Raw genomic sequence first — 23,877 nt, forward strand, 5'->3', positions numbered from 1 at the left:
GGCACTGTGCTTAAATGGTTTGCTTCCTTCCTCTCTGATAAATCCCAAATGATCAAAATAGCGAACAGTCTTTCACCTCCTTCGGCGGTAGGTCAAGGTGTTCCTCAAGGCTCTATACTTGCACCCACATTGTTCAATCTCTATTTAGAACCATTGGGAAATCTCCTTAGTAAATCCGGGATCCACTATCATCTCTACGCAGACGACACTCAAATCTACCTCAAGGTTGCCTCCACTCACAATCTCTCCATCCTAAGCTCTACTCTCGACGCCATTCAAAACTGGATGTCAACACATCAACTGATTCTGAATCCCTCCAAAACTGAATTCCTCCTCCTCCTCTCCTCCTCACTCTCTCCTCCCCCGGTTCAATCATGGATGGATCAGATGAATCTACTTAACAATAACCCCATCACTGTCGACAGCGCAAAATCCCTGGGAGTCATACTCGACAAAAAACTCAATCTAATCTCCCACATCAACTCCATTGCAAAGTCTGCTCGATACCAACTGCGCTTTCTTTGGGGAATTCGTAGCTTCTTCCCGGAGCAAGACCTTAAAACCCTGGTCCAATCGCTGGTCCTCTCCAGACTCCCTTCTTACTGGCCACCCCAAATCCCACCTGTCCCCCCTTAAATCTGTTCTCCATTCAGCAGCTCGTTTCATTTATGGAGCCAAAAGAAGCGACCACATCACACCCATGTTATCCACCCTCCGCTGGCTTCCCATCGAGGCAAGATCTATCTACAAGACTGCTTGTATCACCCACAAAGCCTTGCACTCCTCCTCTCCTTGCTACCTGGCGAACCACGGAAACTCTCTGGAGGCTCTAGACCATCACGAAATGCAGAAAATGTACTGCTTGAACCTCCCACTTTCAAGAAGGAAAGATCGATGGCCAAATCCTTTTCAGGCAACGCAGTGAGAATCCGGAACTCACTTTTGCCTCAGCTCCGGACCACCACCTCCTCCCAGGCCTTCAAAACTGACCTCAAAGTACTCCTCCTTCAAAGACACTTCCAAATGTAATTCACACCCTCTCTATTATCTGAAGGAAGACCCTCCACTATAGAGAATCCTTTTCTCCAATACTATGGAGGTGCCTTCCCAGTGTGTTCTGGCATTTATTGCAGTATTATCCTTTTACCTGTGTTTGCTACTCGTTTGTAACATGCACACGTCACTTTTCTCTTGCAACACACTGTTTGCTACCTCTTACATTTTGTTTGCTTTAGATATTTGCACAAGTGCCACCATTGCCTACTTAACATGTGTTCTTGTGTTTGAGTGTCTGCCATATATGGCAGCACTATACCTCTACTTTGTACACTTTTGTAACCTGCACACGTCACTTTTTCCTCCTGTAATGCACCGTTTGCACCTCTTGTATTTTGTTTGCTCACAATTGTCACTTTTGCCTCATGTAACTTAACGTTTCTTTTAGTAAATTGTTCTCTTTTAATGTTCTCCTCATGTATCAGTTCTGTTCCTATTGTGAAGCGCTCTGACACCTTCGGGTACAGTCCGCGCTATATAAAAACGCATAAAAGAAATAAATAAATAAGATGGTTTCACAGCAGTCCTGAGTTTCTGTCCTCCCTGAGGCCTGGTGACCCATGTCCAGCCTCCCCCGCCCTGAGCACATTCCAAAAGAGGCCGCGTGACCAGTTAAAACTTCATCCAAGGATCAAAGGCTCTTGTAAAAATGCAGCAACAGCCGAGATTTCACATTCCTTAGTCCAGTGTGAACCACAGAATTATCAATGTAACACTTCCCATCCACCCACAGCCTGAGAGGCTCGCCTGGAGGTGGGGTCTGTTTAGAAGCCCCTCTTTCACAATCTGGGGGGCAGAGAAACTTTCACATTCACTTGACAAAAAAACTAGAGGATATTAACTGTGCTAAAGTAAGCGAATGTGGCCCATCACATTTAAACATTTCCCTAGTGTAACAACGCGGGCAAGTCCATTGTTTCACCAGTTTCTGCAGCAAAAAACAGAGATTTCCACCGGTCTATATTTCATAATTATATCTGCAACAGAACGAAAACTAAACATGTTGTAAAACCACTGCTAAAATCTAGAAAAAAAGTTTGGGAGTTTGCACGAAATTTTTCTGATTATTTACACATAGGGTGCACTATCTCCTTACAACAGATAACTGTACCAGAGATTTATAAAATAATTGAAATATGATGTGTTGGAGAGCGCACATATACCCGAGGGTGTCTTGGCGCTAGTCAGAGAAATGAGGAAATGTAGGAGAAGAAACTACTGGTTAAAGAGCAAGGTTTTAAGGGGCTTTCTGAACTTTAGAAGGATGGGAGCTGATCTAATGTGTATGCGATTTCATTGTTTGGTTGCTCCAGCTAGAAAACTGCTTCTACCCCATTTAGATTTTTTGTATCTGAAGGTGTTTATTTAGAAGGCTCTCATTGATCTAAGATTTCTATTGGGAACATACGACGAAATGGCTTTCCTCAGGAAAACAGGTCCCAATCATGCAGGGCCTTGTAGGTAAGTCAGAGGGATTTGAATTTGATCCTGTTAACAGTCAGCTAGTGAAGATCTTTTATGGCAAGAGAAACAGACTGATGTTTGGGAAGTCCTAGCAGTAACCTAGCAGCTGAGTTCTGTAGAACTTGAAGTTTGTTACTTTATAACATATATTATAAAATGTTGCACTTTTATTGAAGTCTGTTATATAATTTTGTATATTTGTACATACCGTTTTTTCCTTTTTTATTGTGTACTTTCTGTTATGAATTGTTTAATATGCATTCCTTCGATTAAACAAAGGAAGAAATCGGTGTTACCCAGTTATGTAACAACTTGAAACGCAAATATTTTTTGTTTGAAAAAGAAATACGTTGAAAATTGATTTTGCACTATACTGCCTCAGCGTGAGCTCCACGGCCCTTACCATCGGCTTGATGTCCCTAGCTTGCAGGCAACGCTGTGCCGGACCTGATTTGTTGGGAGACACTATCTCACTTACCCGGAATGCCCCAAAGAATGCCGTGGTGAAGGCCGTCCTGAAAAGTAGCAGCTCGTATTTGTCTGAAATGATGCTGGTTAGGGCACTCAGTAGCTGCCCAAGCTTGTCGAAGTCGATGGGGCGCCTGCCGTCTTTCTTGGTCCCCTCAACCCTTTGCCAGCCTTTCAAGGCTGCTTTTAGATAGGCAGATGCCGTGGGGTCCTCACCTGTGTAGAGCCTGGCAAAGTGAGCAATGGCGGCCAAGTGTGCCTGGGCCCAAGATCTCGTTTTCTTGGCGTCGAATGCCCATTGCACGAATTTCTCCACTGCTGTGCGCGCCTTGGCCTTGTCCTCCAGTGACTTTATGCCCCCAATTCTCATTACTGTGCCTGCGTATTTCTTGTATCTCCTGTGCGCCTCAGAGGTGAGTGAGTGCCCTATTAATCTGGACAGGTCAACCCCCCCAGGTCCCACAGGTATGGTGGAAAGGGGGTCATCTCCTTGTCCGCCCCGGGTACCAGTTGTCTGAACCGCTTCATTTGGGACCGGGATAGTGCGTCTGCCACTGTGTTCTCTGTCCCTGGCACGTGTCGAGCCTTCAGCTCCAGGTTCCCCTCCAGCTGCAATTTAACCAACTGCCGCATTAGCCTCAACAAGTCAGGGCATCTTGCTGCGCCTCTGTTAATGGCCTGCACTACCCCCTTGTTATCAGACCATAAGGTGAGTTTCAGGTTTCTTATCTCCTCTTTCCAGACGGTCAGAGCCACTATTATTGGGAATAGCTCAAGGAAAGTGATGTTTTTTGTGAGCCCCTGCGCATGCCACCTGTCTGGCCACTGGCTGGCACACCATCTGTTTCCCAGGACCGCCCCAAAACCCAGGCTCCCAGCCGCGTCCGTGTAGAGGGATAGCTGCTCAGCGGACACCCAACCTTTTCTCCAGATCAGAACACCATTGAACTCCCGCAGGAAGTCGTCCCACACTTGCAGATCCTGCCTTACACCCGCACTCAGCCGGATGTGATGGTGTTTGTGGGTAACGCCAGCTGTCAGCGCGGTTAGGCGCCTGGAAAAAACCCTTGCGGGCGGGATGACCCTAGCCGCAAAATTCAGTCTACCTATCACCCCTTGGATATCCCTGAGGGTGGCCTTGCTCCGGCCCCGTAGTTTGGCAATTTCTTCCCTGAATTCCTGCACTTTGTCTGGGGGCAGCCTGGCGGTCCCTGCCATGGAGTCCAGCTCTATGCCCAGGAACGTAAGTCTTGTGGTTGGGCCTGTCGTTTTCTCTTTTGCTAGGGGGACCCCAAGTGCCTCTGTCAGGGCTTCAAATGCTGCCAGTGTACTAGCACACATCGTGGATCCTGCTGGGCCTGTGAACAGGAAATCATCCAGGTAGTGCAGCTTTCCGCCTCCTTGGTGCATGTCATGGAGGGCCCACTCCAAGAAGGTGGCGAATTGTTTAAAATAGGCGCAGGATATGGCACAGCCCATGGGCATGGCCTTGTCGACATACATGTCTCCCTCCCATTGGAAACCCAGTAGGTGGAAGCTGGCCAGGTGAACCGGCAATAGGCGAAAGGCAGATTCAATGTCCGCCTTGGCCATGAGGGAACCCTTTCCTGACGCTTTGACTAGTGCGATCGCATCATCCATTGACGCATAACCAACCGAGCATGCTTCTGGGTCAATTCCATCGTTTACGGACGCCCCTTCGGGATATGACAAGTGGTGTATTAGTCTAAATTGACCCTTCTCTTTCTTGGGAACCACTCCCAGTGGCGAGACGACTATACCTGCGTGTAGTTCCTTAGGAAGGGGGCCCTCGATTCTACCCAAGCTCTTCTCCTTCTCTATTTTTGCGCCTACCACTCTGGGGTATTGCCTCGCTGATTGCAAGTTATTCGCTCCCTCCAGTGGTAACGGGCCATGGAATGGGATAATGAATCCTTCCTCAAAACCTTCCACTAGTACTCTGGCGTCCGCTTTGTTTGGGTATTTGTTTGCTAATCTGCGCAGCTGTTGCGTATTAATGGGGGACCTAGCCAGCTGGCAATGTTGAATGTCTACTAGAGCCCCGCCCCCACTAGCCTCTGGGCTAGTGCTTCTTGTGTTTCTCTTTCTTGTCACCTTTTGATTCGCGCTTGGAGCTTTTGCATGCCACCGCGGCGTGCCTACCCCCGCAGCTTGAGCATGCGTGTTGGAATTTGCACGAGGAGCCCCATGAACAGTCCCCCGCATCATATCTCCAGCATATTGCCTTGGTTGTGGGGGGGGGAGTTGGATCTCCCCGAGGAATGCTTCTGGTAAGATTTGTTCTTCCCCTTATGGGAGGAGCTCCGAAAGGACTGGTCATATTTGCCTGTCCAGGCTCTCACTTCTTTGGCCGCGAGCATCTTATGAATGAAACCTGATACGTCTTCCTCATTCCACTCCATCTCTGGGTGCCTCTGCATCTTTAATCTAAACCCTTTATCGTATTCTAACCAGGCGTCCCCCGGGAATTGCCTCTGTGCTAAGTGTATGTTGGCCTCGTATAACCATAGGTCAGCTGCGCAATGGGGGAACCTCTCCACTATGATACATGCCATAATTCTGAATGCGTCTAGCCAATTCTCGAAATTCCGCTCCTTTCTGGCCCCGCGCCTTTCTCTTTTGTCATCCTCCTTCCTGTCGCATGTGGTCAGGTCGAGGCCCTCTAGCTGTATTTCCAACAGTGAGAATATATCTATGAACTCCTTGCGCCATATCCTCTCCTTCACTGCAATAGGAATAAGGCACGCGAGCCCAGTGGCTTTCGTCGTCAAGGAGGCCGGACCGGGAGATGGCCTAGCATAGAGGTCAGTGCCTAGCCCGCCCAACCCTGGGCTCCCGGACGCAGTAGTGTACCCCCAACCGGGTAGCGGGGAAACCTGTTCACCTTGCGCAGACAGGCCCACCTGCTCCTGGACCCTTGTCTGCAATGCCCACCCCGGATCAACCATATGCCATGTCAAACCCCCTGCTTCCTCCGCGCGCTGTTCCCTAGGCCCTGCAGCCCCCTGCCCTGTGCCATTAAGCAAGGCTGGCGCCAGCGATTTCAAGCCTTCTTTTACAATGGTACTAATATGCTCACCATTAACTGCTCTGCCGGTCATCTTGCCCTGCTTGGCGTCGTCTCGCCTCGGTGGTGGGGGCTTCTGGCGCACCTTTTTCGGGGGGTTTCTCTTGGAAGACTTCTTCCGTGGTGTGGTCTTGGGCTTCTTGGGTGCTGAAGGGCCCGCTTCCTCCTCTGCCTGGCCCTCCGGTCTATTCTCCTTCCCTTTGGCCAAATGAGGTTGGAGCCAGTCGTCGCCGTGTACTGCCGATATTTCGCGGATCCTCTTCAACACCTCCGCCATTTCCTCTGGCTGATCCTCCGCCATGTTGCCCTCCTCCCCCTGCGTTTGCGTCAGGCCGTTTGCGATAGCACCGCGTGATGCGTGTGCCTTCAGCGGGCTCTGAGCACGCTGTGCCCTTCTTTCCGGTCCGCTCCGCCTGATGCGTGAGGTTTCAAGGGGGGAGGCCGAGCGGGCACGTCCGTGCTGCGCGGCGTGCTCTCCCACGTGGTCGGCGGGGAGGTGTGGCTTGCCCCGGCTACGAGATGTTTCTTTAGCGGGGCTGCCTTCTGCGCCGCTGGATCCTGTCGCTGGGCCCTGGCCTGGTCTCTGCGGGCTGATTTCTGTGCCGCTGGGTCGGGGAGAAATTCCGGGCTCGCCTTCAAGCTTCCCTCCTTTTCCTTCCCCGTCCGTGAGGTGTAGCGGCTCAATGCGCACTTTGTGCGGGAAGGGGAGGAAAGCGGGGGAACGTCGAGACGCTTACTGCGGTGGAGCTTGGCTAGGCCGCCGAGCTCGTACTCCGTCTCTGTTGCTTCCCAACACCAGCATTGGAGTCTCCCGGAGCTGGGCGAGAGGCTGGAGCGGCGCGCTGCTCTGCGGAGCCGTCCAGGGCGAATACCGACGACCGGGAGGGGGGGGGGGTAGGTTCGCCTTCCTTCTGCTTCGGCTGTCCCTAGTCGTCCCTTGCAGCAGTCGATCATCTTCAAACGATGTCGTTGTCGCGCCGCTCTCCCAGCTCCTTGAAGACGTTTGTGCTTCTGCTGGGGAGCGGCGGTGCTTAAATCCTCCTGAGCCCCCTATAGGGTCTCAGGTGAACCCCCCCTGATTGGGGGGTTCAAAGGTAGCAAGGTTGACCATTGGTCGCCCTCTGTGGGCGCCCGGGTCACGAGGTCACTTCCTGTCGGGGTGGCTGGTGCGCACCCCGCTTCCGCTGGTTTCTGGCCGCTTCGGGGCGCCCAGAACCAGTTCGCCCCCACTGTCGGCACCGCGTGGGTTATGGCGCCGGCCCTCGAGCCTCCCCCCCCTACGGATTGGTGCGGCGGCCTCTGCAAAACTTCATCCAAGGATCAAAGGCTCTTGTAAAAATGCAGCAACAGCCGAGATTTCACATTCCTTAGTCCAGTGTGAACCACAGAATTATCAATGTAACACTTCCCATCCACCCACAGCCTGAGAGGCTCGCCTGGAGGTGGGGTCTGTTTAGAAGCCCCTCTTTCACAATCTGGGGGGCAGAGAAACTTTCACATTCACTTGACAAAAAAACTAGAGGATATTAACTGTGCTAAAGTAAGCGAATGTGGCCCATCACATTTAAACATTTCCCTAGTGTAACAACGCGGGCAAGTCCATTGTTTCACCAGTTTCTGCAGCAAAAAACAGAGATTTCCACCGGTCTGTATTTCATAATTATATCTGCAACAGAACGAAAACTAAACATGTTGTAAAACCACCGCTAAAATCTAGAAAAAAAGTTTGGGAGTTTGCACGAAATTTTTCTGATTATTTACACATAGGGTGCACTATCTCCTTACAACAGATAACTGTACCAGAGATTTATAAAATAATTGAAATATGATGTGTTGGAGAGCGCACATATACCCGAGGGTGTCTTGGCGCTAGTCAGAGAAATGAGGAAATGTAGGAGAAGAAACTACTGGTGAAAGAGCAAGGTTTTAAGGGGCTTTCTGAACTTTAGAAGGATGGGAGCTGATCTAATGTGTATGCGATTTCATTGTTTGGTTGCTCCAGCTAGAAAACTGCTTCTACCCCATTTAGATTTTTTGTATCTGAAGGTGTTTATTTAGAAGGCTCTCATTGATCTAAGATTTCTATTGGGAACATACGACGAAATGGCTTTCCTCAGGAAAACAGGTCCCAATCATGCAGGGCCTTGTAGGTAAGTCAGAGGGATTTGAATTTGATCCTGTTAACAGTCAGCTAGTGAAGATCTTTTATGGCAAGAGAAACAGACTGATGTTTGGGAAGTCCTAGCAGTAACCTAGCAGCTGAGTTCTGTAGAACTTGAAGTTTGTTACTTTATAACATATATTATAAAATGTTGCACTTTTATTGAAGTCTGTTATATAATTTTGTATATTTGTACATACCGTTTTTCCTTTTTTATTGTGTACTTTCTGTTATGAATTGTTTAATATGCATTCCTTCGATTAAACAAAGGAAGAAATCGGTGTTACCCAGTTATGTAACAACTTGAAACGCAAATATTTTTTGTTTGAAAAAGAAATACGTTAAAAATTGATTTTGCACTATTTTTGCTACTTATGTATTCTAAGTGGGGGAAGTTCCCAAAATACTTCCATAATTCCATAGCGCGTAGAGTAATTTGTTTTTCAGGGTGGTGGAGTTAATGAACATGTCCAAAAGTGCAAGCCCCCAGAATCCTAAACCTGCAGATTGTAAGTATGGGGGCAGAGTTGTCAGTGTGGTGACACCCCGGGGGTCTTACCGCACCCAGTAAACATCAATTCCCAGGTGTAAGGTATTTAAGGGGTGCATCAGATACCTATGATTACAAGTTTGTAGGCGAGGTGGGGGTGAGATGGGAGAAAAGGGCAAACTATATATGGAAGGAGGTCTTTGTTGCTCCAATTCCTGCGTGCATCGAAGGTTTTCTCACATTTCTCCCCTGATATATTGTTTTGACCTGCCAAAATTTATCAGGAGAAAATTATCATAGAGCAGTTGTTACGGCAAAACTCATAAGTTTGATCCCTGCGCAAACTCCTGAAAGCATGGGGGCCGAAACTGCCCCCAAACTTTGTATCCGTGACTTTGCAAACAAGTGACTTGCTTACCACCTTTTGGAAAGTACGCCGACACCAAAAGGCATAAAGGAACACCACTGCCCCCTACTGGCCCCAGTTGTGGGTTCACTTCATAAAATGCCCCTGCAATTGCCACAACCTAGGAGGTCATTTAAGGTCACAAGTTAAGCCGCAGAGGCTTCCTTCAGCTAACACTTCAGCTGGACTCTTTTCCCTTCCGAGGCCCGAAGTACTGTACAGGGATCCTAGCTGAAGGGTAGGGGCCAGCGCAGTATAAGGCAAGGTACCTAGATTGACTAACCCTTTTGCACTGGGTTAGCGCCACAAAAGTGACCCTCACCAGCACAAAATGTTATTTTCCTAGTTTAGTTTCCAGTGCAAAACTTGTTTTGGGCTGGAAAGTACCCTAAAAGTAACACAAAGCAGTGCGAAGCATTGCTTTGTGTTACGTAGCTCCAAGGGCCAATACATGGTTGGTACATGGGCATTCCATTGCTACCACCCATGCCGTTTGACAAAAAACCATATCTACAAACAATAGTAGACAGTGTTTAGAACCAAAAGTGAATGCCATTTAAAAGGAGGCATTAAGAGGAGACATTTTTATTTCTCTTTTCTTTTCTGACTTTGCACGCGTGCTGCACTGTGCAGAATGCATGCAAGTAGGAAAAGTTTTAAAGTGTGTTAACCTATAGTACTTTGTAGATGAGCTCTCCTTCTCCCTCCCTGTCACACAACGCAGCACAGCCTTTTCGGCTGCTGCGCTGTGTTCCGTGACTTTTTTTGTAAATATGGGCCATAGTGGCCTTCAACAGATACATATTGCGCATGGAGGGAAGGGAGTCTGCATTGAGATTCTTCTTGCAAACTGACGTAGTCTGGATTGAGGCTACATCCCCAGTAGTAGTTTGGAAAGAATGGGGACCCCTACATACTAGTTGGTTTGCTAATCGTAGGGAATATATAAACACAAGTTGAGAAAAATAATATCTAGCAAACCAGTGATAGTTTTATCGCCCTTATTTCGACATCATTTCAAATACTGTCTGATAGACAATAATAATTGACTGAGACAGTAGTATATCAAAATTATTTGATTGTTTTATTTTTCATTCTATTTATTTACTTTTTATATTTTTTTGATATTAGAAAAAAGTCTATATTTTTTGTTGCTTGGTTCATAAAAAGACATATATAATTCATAAAAATGACATTAAGTGACATACAATACTCATATTGACAAAGAACAGGACAGTTTACACATAGATACAAAAAAAGAGCTATACGATATATTCAGTCGATGGAAGAAATTTATGAAGAAGGCAAATGCGGTAGAATGAACCAAGCAACAAAAAATATAGACTTTTTTCTAATATCAAAAAAATATAAAAAGTAAATAAATAGAATGAAAAATAAAACAATCAAATAATTTTGATATACTACTGTCTCAGTGAATTATTATTGTCTATCAGACAGTATTTGAAATGATGTCGAAATAAGGGCGATAAAACTATCACTGGTTTGCTAGATATTATCTTTCTCAACTTACATCCCCAGTAGTGACGCCATGAGGTCAGAAGAGACCCAATGCTAAGGAGTTTGTCATTAAGTGTTGCTGGTTTCCACATTCTCTCTTGTATGATATAGTGCTATGCTGGGCTGCCACATGCATACCTCTTTCAACAATTTAGGACATATTTTTTGCAGCACATTTTTGGGAAGTTTAGCGCTTTCACAGACCTCAGAGATCACTATTCAGGCCTTACAGCTTCTGGTTTTTAAAAGGATATCAAATACTTACTCAGGTTTGTGATGCCACCAAAAAAACCTCTGGTAAAAAATGTCATAGTTACCTACAAATCAGACTTTCTTCCTCCCAAAATGTAAGTGCTAACAGCTTAAGAGATGTAATAACCTATACCTTTGTTACCAATAACCTGCCAGAGCTGAATCTGATTGGCTGGCAGCACTTTGGATATGACAAATAATCACCAGAAAGACATTTAAAGTTTGATAGATGTTGGGGGTCCATCTCGTACAGACTTGGGGCTCGGTAAATCACCAACCAGGCGCCGTTTTCTCCCTTTCGAACGTTGCAGCGAGTGCGGATACAGCTAGGTGACCACCCCTTCCACTAACTATGGATTTCTTAACCATGTCTGCATGTGTGATTTTTCAACGTATGCATATTTGTTTTATTACCCGCACCAATGTAGAGTGTGACTATAAGACTCCCTCTCCGCTCCTCCATGAGGTGAACGATCCCCAAAGTTAGGGGAAGGATATTTTAAGCTGTATGAGTGTTGCATGTGGCTCACTGAGCTAAAACTACGAGTGTTGTTTGCCCTTAACGAGTGGAATGTGATTCAGACGTTGGGCCTGCACATGCACGGGGCTGATAATAATGTGTGCAATACTCACACGCTTCTATATGATGCGCCTACAGTGGCAAATTGAAGTAGTTTTGCTTGCAAACTTTATTCACGTAAAGACTCGGGCTACTACAAACCTAAGTCCCTGTATAAGTGTATGTACATGTTATATGTATTGTTCGTAACTGGCACGTTTGTTTTCATTCTATATGCTTATATGCTCTCTCCTAGGAGTAACTTCCTAGAAGAGAAGGACTCAGATTGAACAGAGTAGCAATCTGGTATCATATGCCTAGAATTGGAACACATGTGTAATATATGTAGGGAAGTATTGTAGGGTCAAATAGGGTCCAACCTGGTCCTGAAGAAAGCCCCGGACCCCGTGGGGCCAACGAAGGGCTAAGACAAGTCAACCTGACCATTAGTGAACACTAGCACCATAATAGGGCTTTGACTGTCGCCTTTTTTCATTTTTAAACATCCCTCTCCACCAAAGATTAAAGACTAGTGAGTTTTGGATGGTAGGTGGTAGGGATTTTATAGGACTTTCCATCTTTTTTCCCTTGGTTTCCTTCCAATGACTGATTTACAGCCCTGTTTGAGGGGCTCGTCCGCCATTAGAGGATGTTTTGGCGAACGTGGGATGGCCAACTATGAAGCGTGACACCCGGAGGGTGTATGAGGCCATTCCGCTCAATTTTTACACATCTTTTGTAAAATCCCTAGAATTGGAAGAGTAGTGTGGCCAGCCAGTTGATGAACACTTGTGATGAGGAAATTCCTACACAATAAGGTGTCAAAGTCCAGCAACAGGGGCGCATTTGTTTTTTGTGGTCGTTATTCTACATACACCCAGCAACTCTTTCCTCTCCTGAGACGTTAATTGAGTTCCATTGTCCGTCATGAGGACAGCAGCAAACCCCTCTTCCCTGGAAATATCATGTAGTTCATTTATTGTGATTTTTGTAGATGTTTCCAGAGGAAACCTTACAATCAACCACCTTGAGTGAATGTTTATCAATACCATTGCAAATCTCTTCGCCAGAATGACACCAGAGACAGGGCCAATAAAGCCAAGGCATACATTGTGCCACACCAGACCCTTATCCATAATGCTGTCTAGTGCGGCTTGTGAACACACTTTCAACCTCTTCTTGCATTCCTTGCACTCAATACACCGCTCCACCCATGCAACTATATCATTGTCCATCCTTGGCCACCAAAACTCTATCCTCACCGTTTCTACGTAACCATGTGCCCCAGATGCCCCTTGTGAGCTATTTAAGATAACGGCTTTGGAACACCAGTAGGTGGTACAATCTTGTCCCCACCCATGACCATCTTATCAGCAACCAGTGACAACTCGTCCAACACTTTACTAAAGAGCCTAAGGGCATCTGTAGGGAACTTTCTCTCTTCCCTCTTTCTGATAATTCCCTGTACTGCCTTCAAAACTTCATCATTATAAAAGTCACAAGACCTTTCTGAGCTACTTACTGTACCATGGTTCCACTGAAGGACTTCCTCCACACTGGCTAACGCTCCTTCCTTCCACTTCTGCCCACACCTTCCTCATCCACACTCTTCCAGTCCAATGGTAGCCTTGACAGACAGTTGGCTTGAACATACCTCCAGCCCGGTATGTGGTCAACTGTAAAATTGTACTTCTGCGACTGTGAAGCCAGCCTTGTCAACCTCGCCGACCCTTAGAGCGGCAGACCCTGATGCAGAGGTCTAGCCCGGGACCAGGGTTCAATTCCCTGCCTCGGCGGGTCTTGGGCTCGAAAATTCCACGGACCTGATCATTCTCGCCTCGGTGCCTATTCCAATCATGGAGTCCCACTCTGCAACTCTGGGCAATAGCTTGCTTAATCTCCACAACGGCCCCCACAACACTAAGGATGCCTGGCCTCCACCTTGGGGGTGCCCAGGAGTGGACGCCTCACAGGGAAAGCTAGGATGGGTTCCACAGCGGTATTCGTACAAGTGCCTTGAGACCCTTGCGGGTGAGTAGTGCGCTATACAAGTATCAATTTTTTTTTTTCACCTGCACCACCCGGGGTTGGCGTTTTCATTAGTGGCTTGAGGTCAGTTCGGAGAGTAATCTGATGTCCCCACACATATGTTCTAAAATATTCGATTGCACATGCTGTGTTTGCCATCTTTCTCTCTTAATCATAGAGTAGTGACATTTAACAGTGGTGAGTGAAAGTGAAGCAAACGCAATAGTTTTCTCCGTTGAGCCTTGGTTTTGGGAAATCACAGCGCCGATACCTGTGGCACTAGCATCCATTGTGAGAATTTGCCTTTTCTTAGTGTCAAAGGGAACAAGAATTCCTGCACTGCAAATCTCTAGTTTAATGTTTTCAAAAAGGTTTTGTTGCTTTACGCCCCACAAGTAGTTGATTCCTTTCCTCATCAACATTCGGTCTTGGTAGCAAAATTCTGGTCAAACTTTGAAAAATATTCAATCAATGCCAGGAATGACCGCAATTGGTCCTTGTCCTGAGGCATGGGTGTTAATTCCATTGTTGCAAGTAAATCTTTCTTTGGTTTAACCCCATGCAAAGATAAGGTGTGTCCTAAGTATTCAATCTCTGTTACAAGGAATGCACATTTCTCTTTGAACAATGTCAGACCTGACTCCGAGAGACTGACTAGAACCTCACACTGTCATCATTCACCAATATGTCATCTTGAAAAACTATTATATTTGTCAAATTCTTAAACACCATATTTTCCATTCTCTGAAAGACGCTAGCGGCTGAGGACAGACTGAACGGCATTCTTGTGTACTGATGAGTGTCTTCCATTGTTATGAAGGCTGTCAAGGGTTTCAACGACTCATGAAGCTGAATTTGATGGTATGCATTCTTTAGGTTCAATATAGAAAAATATTACCTCCCTTGCAGCAATAAAATGAGCTCAGTGATATTCGGCACAAGAAAATTGTCAGTAACTATATACTGATTTAGACTTTTAAGGTCCAAACAAAAATGCCGTTTACCATTTGCCGTCTCTGTGATAACTTCCAGAGAGATCCAAGCAGACATTTCTACAGGTTCGGTAATGCCATTGTTTAACATCTTATCTAACATTTTCCCTACTCCCTCCCTCCCTATGATCGGGACCCTCCTGACCTTATGCTGCACCAGTATGGCTCTTTGTTTAAGCTTTATTTCATGTACATACCCCTCCATCTGCCCCATTTCTTCTCTGAAAACTTCTTTTGCAGCCTCTAGTATGTCACTCACTGTCAAGTCCTCCACTAGCATTACCTGAACAGGTGCATGCAGATTTATCCTAATATGAAGATCAAATTGGTGATACCACCCAAACATAGGTGGTCCTGACTCTGCTATATAAACCTTGCCTTTGAAGTGCCGATTCCTAAATTCTACGTCTGTATACCTATACCCTATGATGTCTATATGCTCACCCCAATACCCTCCGATAACAACCACACACAAGGCCATTCTGAAAGGAACATACTTTTGGGAATGAACCAGAATCCACCATCAGTTCCACCTTTCTCTTCCTGATGGTAAATTCGGCCTAGGGTCCAGTCTTCCTCTGCTCCTCAACCTTCCCTACCCCCAGACACAATACTCTGTCAGGTCTGTTATTACTTTCTTCAGTTGGTGTTCCTTCTATGAACACTTCCACCTTGCCTTTATTACTCTCCTTACACATTCTGGCCACACCTACTGCAAATCCTGTGAACATTTCTATTTCCAGGGCACTCTTTCCCCCTGTGGCACTCCACTTGGAAGTTGTCGCCACCTCCTCATCCACTCTGTCCACCGTCGACACCTCATTCCCCCCCCCTTGTTACCTTTTTGCTCCATTTCCTTAATACCACACTTGGATTGTTCCACAATCCTAGCAATATCTGTAGCTTCTTTTAGAGATGGGTCCTTGGCAGCCCATAGTCGTTTCTGCATTTTCCTGCTCCTGCATTGTACAATAAGGTGGTCCCTAATCATCTTTTCTGTCATCACTCCAAATGTGCACTTGACTGAGAGCTCTTGTAGTCTTGTGATGAAATCTTCCACTGATTCTCCTATCCTCGGAGTATAAAATGTATATCTTCTCATCACAACATTGGCTCCCTTTGCAAATCTCAACTCTAATCTTTTCCTGGCCTCACAGTACACATCCTCTACGGGCTGTCCGTCATTATTTAGCGCCAGGGTAAGTATTTAAAACATGCTATCCTTCCTTCCGTAGAGTACTTAATAGGATTGCTTTTTTCTGATCTGCCGTGAAATCTTGTCCATAAAGAGCTTTCAAATAATTATAAAAGTTGTCCACCCATTCCTTCTACTACATAGATGGGACTCCAGGTTGAGCTAAGAAAGGTGGCTGAGGTAAGTTCCATTATTTATTAAAAACCTTGCCTAGAATCAGAAGCTTGGAATAAGTCAGAAGATCAAGACTTGATAACAATTACCTTGGTGCACTGTGTTCTTAAGGTTGGCATAGCTCGAGGTTTGACCGTGCCTATGGTTCGTCCCTCAAGCCCTCACTGTATTGAAGAGTGTTGGCAAACCATATTGAAGAGTGCCGATGGGAGTATGCTCTTCGAATGGCTCGCTGTATTTGGGGGAACAATACCGCCTAAAACGGTGAGTTCACTGACAAGCTCAACTCTTCTCGGCTCTGAACTCTTGTTGGTTCCTTCCTTGAGAGTTTGCCAAGTTGCGCTACTCAACGCGTGTGCCTTGCTGGCACTCACCATGGCCCTAACTGGCCACGTGGGACTCCTGCGTGCTTGGAGCAGCTGCCACTGCCCTTGCCTTTGGCGTGTGACCCACGCTCACACTCACCACGGCCCTAAGAGTTCAATCGCCTTAGGATCATGGGCCGGTGTTGAGAGAGGCTTTTACTGTTGACTCATATATATTATCAACGTGTGTCGTGCACAGAGCGGTTATCACTGCATAAATATGAGTTGCACACAGAGCGGCTGCTTCTGTCCTTCTCTGGTTGCTCAAGACAGCACGCACACTCAGAGTGGCTGTGTCTGCCATCTGCTGTCTCTACCCTTCATTGAGCGGCCGCTTTGTCCAGGGCTATGAATGCCCTTCGGTGTCCACCTGCCCTGACACTTTGCTTGATGTTTAGTATCCGAAAATCAAAACCCCACTTATTTGTATCTTGATGAGCACCCGTGGTCCACACACGTGGTCCACACCTACACATGGAGCGGTACAGGCCACTTGGCTGGCTCCTCATTATCAATGTTATGTTGTAATCACAGGGTCCTCGCACACAAATCTGTAGTAACGTTTTTTTTTATTGAAGATACAGTTCTCCATGCGTGGTGCTCCCATTTATAGCCAGAGGTGACTGACACCGCCTGGAACTTCCACGAAGCCCCAGGACAACAGAACCTATGCTTAACTAGCAATCCACACGTAGATGTGAATACATGGTTGAAAGGAAAGGTACACAGCTAGTGATAACAAGGAGCAAGATCACCACACAAGCCACAAGGGGCAGTCCTTGGGAGCACGTGAGACATACAGAGCACTATCCGTGCACAAGCCTTGGGTACACCTCAGGTGGGCCTCGCTTCACAACAGTGCAACTGCACTAGTTGCAAAGAATAGACAAGTACTCAGCTACCAATGATTCCCTAAGGGGGTGATATGGGTAGAATCACCCTGGCACTCCAGGAGTGGAGCAGATGCTCTCTGGGGCAATCAAAATGTGCATTAGTTGCACGTTCCCTTCAGGAATTGGCTGAGTACACTTGACAGTCCGTCCAAGGAGGCGAAATGCATAGGAGATTGGTTAGATCTGTGTTGCTTTTTTAGGGGCACTTGTAAGGAGGAAGGACATACTGTTGAGGTTTCCACCTCAGGTCTAAATACCTCTCAACCTGCTGCTACTCTGGAAGACCCAGCTCACTTTCAGCCTTTAGTGGGTGCTTGCTACGGTGCACACCTTCAGTTGAGAGGCCACTGGCTGGTCTGCTTCCTCGTCCAAGCGTATGTGGTCAGCTCATGCAGCTCCAGGGAGGATTCAGCTTACCTACTGATAATTTATTCAACAATTTTTATGTCATGTAAATCAGTTTTTCTACGTCCTAGGAACAGTTGAAGGGCCTCTTGGCACAGGCTGAAATATTAGTAATAAAATGTAAGGCCAGAATCTTCAGACATTTGCAAAAAGAATCACATTATTTATTTGACGGCAGAAAATTTGATGAGGGTCCCCTAAAATGTCACTCTCTCTGTCCATCTCCCAGATTTACAAAGTTATGAGGAAACAGGGACCCATACTCTGCAAATGCTGTAGGGGTCTATGGTACACCCCCTGGTTGCAAACACTGAGATTTTCCCCTCAATGCTTGGGTGTTGGGCCTCATGAAAGGTGACAAATTGGGCATAAAGCCAGTTCTGGAGGATGCAAAGGTACAGAGAAGAGCCCTGGTGGGGAGGCAGGAGTGGAAGTCACCCTAGTCTCTTTGGACTTCATGCCCAAATTCCCATAGTTTATAGACACCTTAGCTGGGAAGAACGGGCAGTGCTCCAACATTAGGATGTATGACATGTGATGAGATTGAAATAAGATTGAGATGGGAGTGATGAGATGAGATTGAGATTTAGGTTGAGATGAGACTGAGATGAGATGAGATGGGATGGAGGTAAAATAGATGAGATGAGATTGAGGTTGAGAGGTGACGATCATTGAGATGATATTGAGACTGAGATGAGATTTAGAGGAGATGAAACTGAGATTTGATGAGATGAGATTGAGATTACATGAGATGTGATTGATATGAGCTGAGACTGAGAAGCAATGACATGAGATGAGCTAGAAAATCAAATTCAAATGAGACTACAGAGTTTAGAAGGGTACCTAATGCAAACTTCAAAGGGCTACCTAACAACACTTGAGAAAGTCCATTATGTTTTACTGTGTATCACTCCATAACCCCAGCATTTTAGAGCAACAGCTAGCAGTATGATTCGCTGACACTTCCAAAAACCTCTAGCAGGCTGCTCTGCGATATTGAGGATGAGTCAGACATTGTGTCAGTGTCCACTTACGAGGTCAAAGATCTTTGGCCGTGACTGGTTGCCGATGTGCAGCAGGTCTTTAAATCCTTTGGTGATGACCAAGGCAATCCGCTCCCCCTTCCGCTCCAGCAGGGCATTCGTGGCCACTGTTGTACCCATTCGGATCCAGTCAATTCTTGATGTATCGATGGCATGGTCCCTTGGGAAGGCTATTCCACACTCCTAGGGAGAAACAACTCAATTAACAAACATCAACTGTACTCTAATAACTTTCCTTTTACAGATAGGTCAACTGTCACAGAATGAAATGATTTTGCAGATGCATAAAAAGCAACAGAACCTGCCCTTAGCTGCCTTGCAACCTAAACATGAATGCCGACTTCCTGAGTTTGTAGCACCCATTAATGGGTTCCTCTGTAAGGCACTCAGAAGGTTCAATGTGTTAGTATAAAGGTGCAGATTCATTCACCTCTGGGTCTCCATGGGACATAGCTATCATTAGTGCAACTGGTGCAGTTGGACTGGGGTCCAGTGCGTTTGTGTGTGCATATGTGGCAATTCTAGCTACACATATGTATGGTGTGCATCATTAACATATGGTAGCCTTAGTTCACACTGGCAGCCATCCTTTGCATCTAATAGCTACCAATGACATGAGATATGCAATCATAGAATATGATCCCTACCCTGGAATACAATACTCCTTCCCTGTTTTATAGCCAAACCTGTTGTGTTTGCTATTCCTAAATGTTGGTGGACATCACTGGCATGTGTTGTTCATGACATACATGTGGCTACCCCTGGCATTTCGTGGTTATCTCTTCAATTTAGAAGACATCCGTGGTATTTAGTGGTTCCACGACAGGTGCTGATTGAAAGGGGGCATCAACCTCTAGGCCCCTTATAGCTTAAATTAGCGGCTGTTTTATGCCAATGAAGGCCCCGGGTAAAAGCGGATTCAGGGTACGGGAGTAGGGTATAACGAACAGTCAACAATCTAGTGATGTGTACTGTATCCTGAGAAAGTTAGTGGGTGGGGGAACCACAGTTTTGTGTGTGTTGGAGGTACAGATCTACCTACATACAAGCACCAATCATACACGTATTGTCTTAACACCAGCACCAGGAGGGTAGAAGTCATGAAGTGTATTACATTTGGGTTTGCCTGAGCATCTTTTGAACTGCCTGCAGGTGGTTGAAAATGCAGCAGCAAGATTAGTCCTTAATCTGAACCCCAGGACTCATACGTCCCTGCAACTCAGGGCTCTGCACTAGTTGCCAGTGAGAAAGAGGATCAAATTCAAGGCTCTGGTCCCGACACATTAAGCCCTAAATGGCAATGGTGCCCGCTACAACAGGAAGAGAATACTTCATTACAACCCCTCTACAACTTTGAGGTCTTCATTCAGCCAACTGGCTACCATACTTAGGATCTGCCGGGTCAGAACTGGAGGCAGGTCTTTCATGTTTCTGAGAGCCCAAACTCGGAACCAACTTCCTGTGGCCCTCAGAGCTACTGTGGAATTGTCTGTGTTCAGGAAGCAATTAAAAATAAGGCTATTCTGCAACTAAGTGTGTTTTGGGTGAGAGGGGAGAGTTACCTGTTTGTGCCAGACACTCTGCTGAGTAGCCTTGCGCTTTATGAATACCTGTTCATTCATTCACACATATGCAAACCACAGCGCAAGTACACACAAGGCTACAGGACCATGAAATGCACACTCAAAACTACATTTACTGAAATCGAAAATTCAAATTAAGTAGGCCCTTTGCAGACACACACCTCCTCCAGGATGCGCCGGATTCCCTCTGTGGGGGCATCTCTGTAGTTGGCAGGATCCTCCGACAACAGCTTCATTACTCGGACTTTACCCCCGGGACACCTTGAAAACACGTCTGTAAAGGTGCCGCCACGGTCAATGGCAAACTGGAACTTTCCTGGATCGGCCATCTTCAGAACCTAGAACCTGGAGGAGAGTAAGCAGAGATGCTAAGCGAAGGCAAATGGCACATGTCACATGCAGTGTGAGAGGATATACAAACTGGGCTAGGTAGCCCGCCAGCATGTCAACGATATGCTGTACCTCAGAATGTAGTCAATCAATACACTATATAACAAAAGAAGGACCTGACTCTAATCAGTAAGGCTGAGTCATCTACACTACACAACAAAAAAGCTGCCAATACTGATAAGCAATTCCTATGTCAATGAATGATAGATGCAAGGAAGTGGAGCCAAGCACCCGAAAGCTTATTATTTGCTTTTATTTTCAATATTGAAAAGGATTTGTTTTCATTTAGAAAAAATATATAGGGGATATGTACCAACAAATGACAAAACATATAATAACACAGAATAAATACACCCAACTCTTTACATTCACACATTGTCAATGAAATGAATGAAATGAAAAGGTGTTTCGTAAAGCGTGAATAGCTGCCCTGCGGCGTCCAAGCGCTGAAGAAAGTGGTGCTACCTGATGAGACCAGTCGGCAGGGGGGGAGTTAGTCATGTTAGTCATGTTTATTAAAAAGGAAGGTTTTTGACTGTTTACGGAATGAGGACAGATTGGGGTTGGATCTGAGATGAAGGGGGATTGAATTCCACATCTTGGCCGCATTACAGGAGAATGACCTACCTCCTGATCTTGCTCCCCTAATCTTGGGAACTGTAGCCAGAAAGGCATGGGTAGAACGAAGCTGTTTATTAGGATGGTATGGAGTAATTAAGGAGTGGTAAGAGGGACTTCCCTGCTGACTGAGGAATGAAAATTGGACTGCTTCCTGAACCCAGAACCACCAGATTGACACCAGGCCCGCACTCCATCATGGCCAGCCTGAAACTGTGACTTTGTCCCAGTCCAGCGTGATCAGGTAACCACAGTTGCCTCTTTGTGGTTTTAGGCGCTATATTTACCTTAAATCCTTGAAATTGCATATCCCAAATTCTACTGATTGGATTTTTGTTGCGTTGGTGTCAAATAATTTATAACATTTTACTCTGCTTTTCTAAATTGGTGTGGGATTTTTGTGTTGTGTTTTAACGTTATTGCTGTTTGTGTGCTGCATAAATACTTTAAACATTGGCTCTATGTTAAGCTTTGCAGCTTTTGTGCCAAGCTACCAGAGGGTTAAGCAAAGGTTACTTTTGTGACTGTTGGAGGTTCACCCTGACAAAAATTAAAAAGGGCTCACACCCCCACCAGCCAAAAACCCGATTTCTCTTACAGACCAATTGCTTCAACATTCGAAAACGCACTTTTCTGCTTCTCTTCTGTTTAGAATATTCTACCATTACTGGGTGGAATGTTCTAATAGCATTATCGCGCATTCTACCTCGGGTAATCCAGTTGTTAAAAGCCCTAGCCCTGTCTATACGTGAATAGGGCTTTTAAAAACAGTTATAGCCCTCTACAGCGGGATACAATGCTATGATGTGCAACTGAAACCATTGCCCAGCTATCCTATTATTGTATAAGAAATAATGGCCATCAATGTAAGAGAATGAAAACTAGTGCTCAGGAATATGGTAGACAAGCGGGTCCTGCTTGAAGAAATACATATGCCCTGGAGATACATACATTCCTAAATTAAAATTATGGCAAATATTAATACCCGAGAACGCTGAGGCATGAAACAATGTTTTGTAGAGCAGTGTACCACTGAGTAATACCCAAGAATGTTGTGGAGTGAAACAATGCTTTGTAGGGCAGTGTACCACTGAGTAATACCCAAGAATGTTGTGGAGTGAAACAATGCTTTGTAGAGCAGTGTACCACAGAGTAATACCCAAGAATGTTGTGGAGTGAAACAATGCTTTGTAGAGCAGTGTACCACAGAGTCATACCCAAGAATGTTGTGGAGTGAAACAATGCTGTGTAGAGCAGTGTACCACAGAGTAATACCCAAGAATGTTGTGGAGTGAAACAATGCTTTGTAGAGCAGTGTACCATAGAGTAATACCAAGAATGTTGTGGAGTGAAACAATGCTGTGTAGAGCAGTGTACCACAGAGTAATACCCAAGAATGTTGTGGAGTGAAACAATGCTTTGTAGAGCAGTGTACCACAGAGTAATACCTGAGAATGCTGAAGCATGAAACAATGCTTTGTAGGGCAGTGTACCATAGAGTAATACCCAAGAATGTTGTGGAGTGAAACAATGCTTTGTAGAGCAGTGTACCATAGAGTAATACCCAAGAATGTTGTGGAGTGAAACAATGCTTTGTAGAGCAGTGTACCACAGAGTAATACCCAAGAATGTTGTGGAGTGAAACAATGCTTTGTAGGGCAGTGTACCATACAGTAATACCCAAGAATGTTGTGGAGTGAAACAATGCTTTGTAGAGCAGTGTACCACAGAGTAATATCCAAGAATGTTGTGGAGGGAAACAATGTTTTGTAGAGCAGTGTACCATAGAGTAATACCCAAGAATGTTGTGGAGTGAAACAATGCTTTGTAGAGCAGTGTACCACAGAGTAATACCCAAGAATGTTGTGGAGTGAAACAATGCTTTGTAGGGCAGTGTACCATAGAGTAATACCCAAGAATGTTGTGGAGTGAAACAATGCTTTGTAGAGCAGTGTACCACAGAGTCATACCCAAGAATGTTGTGGAGTGAAACAATGCTGTGTAGAGCAGTGTACCATAGAGTAATACCCAAGAATGTTGTGGAGTGAAACAATGCTTTGTAGAGCAGTGTACCATAGCGCAATACCAAGAATGTTGTGGAGTGAAACAATGCTTTGTAGAGCAGTGTACCATAGAGTAATACCCAAGAATGTTGTGGAGTGAAACAATGCTGTGTAGAGCAGTGTACCATAGAGTAATACCCAAGAATGTTGTGGAGTGAAACAATGCTTTGTAGAGCAGTGTACCATAGCGCAATACCAAGAATGTTGTGGAGTGAAACAATGCTTTGTAGAGCAGTGTACCATAGAGTAATACCCAAGAATGTTGTGGAGTGAAACAATGCTTTGTAGAGCAGTGTACCACAGAGTAATACCCAAGAATGTTGTGGAGTGAAACAATGCTTTGTAGGGCAGTGTACCATAGAGTAATACCCAAGAATGTTGTGGAGTGAAACAATGCTTTGTAGAGCAGTGTACCACAGAGTCATACCCAAGAATGTTGTGGAGTGAAACAATGCTGTGTAGAGCAGTGTACCATAGAGTAATACCCAAGTATGTTGTGGAGTGAAACAATGCTTTGTAGAGCAGTGTACCATAGCGCAATACCAAGAATGTTGTGGAGTGAAACAATGCTTTGTAGAGCAGTGTACCATAGAGTAATACCCAAGAATGTTGTGGAGTGAAACAATGCTGTGTAGAGCAGTGTACCATTGAGTAATACCCAAGAAT

At 45.7% G+C, this 23,877-nt stretch overlaps 1 protein-coding gene across 2 annotated transcripts in view; it reads right to left on the minus strand.

Moving 5' to 3' along the window:
- Positions 1-23,877, minus strand: part of OPLAH (5-oxoprolinase, ATP-hydrolysing) — a 294,072-nt gene that overhangs the window by 151,676 nt on the left and 118,519 nt on the right. For both annotated transcript variants that reach the window (XM_086966421.1, XM_086966420.1), the window contains exons 2-3: positions 20,302-20,485; positions 18,549-18,740 (exon numbers count right to left, since the gene is read on the minus strand). In XM_086966421.1, coding sequence (XP_086822547.1) covers positions 18,549-18,740; positions 20,302-20,469 — 360 coding nt within the window. In that variant the 5' untranslated portion in view covers positions 20,470-20,485. The remainder of the gene's footprint in view (positions 1-18,548; positions 18,741-20,301; positions 20,486-23,877) is intronic.

This window comes from Lissotriton vulgaris, chromosome 4_1 (assembly GCF_964263255.1).
Source record: "Lissotriton vulgaris chromosome 4_1, aLisVul1.2, whole genome shotgun sequence".
Classification (NCBI taxonomy): Eukaryota; Metazoa; Chordata; class Amphibia; order Caudata; family Salamandridae; genus Lissotriton; species Lissotriton vulgaris.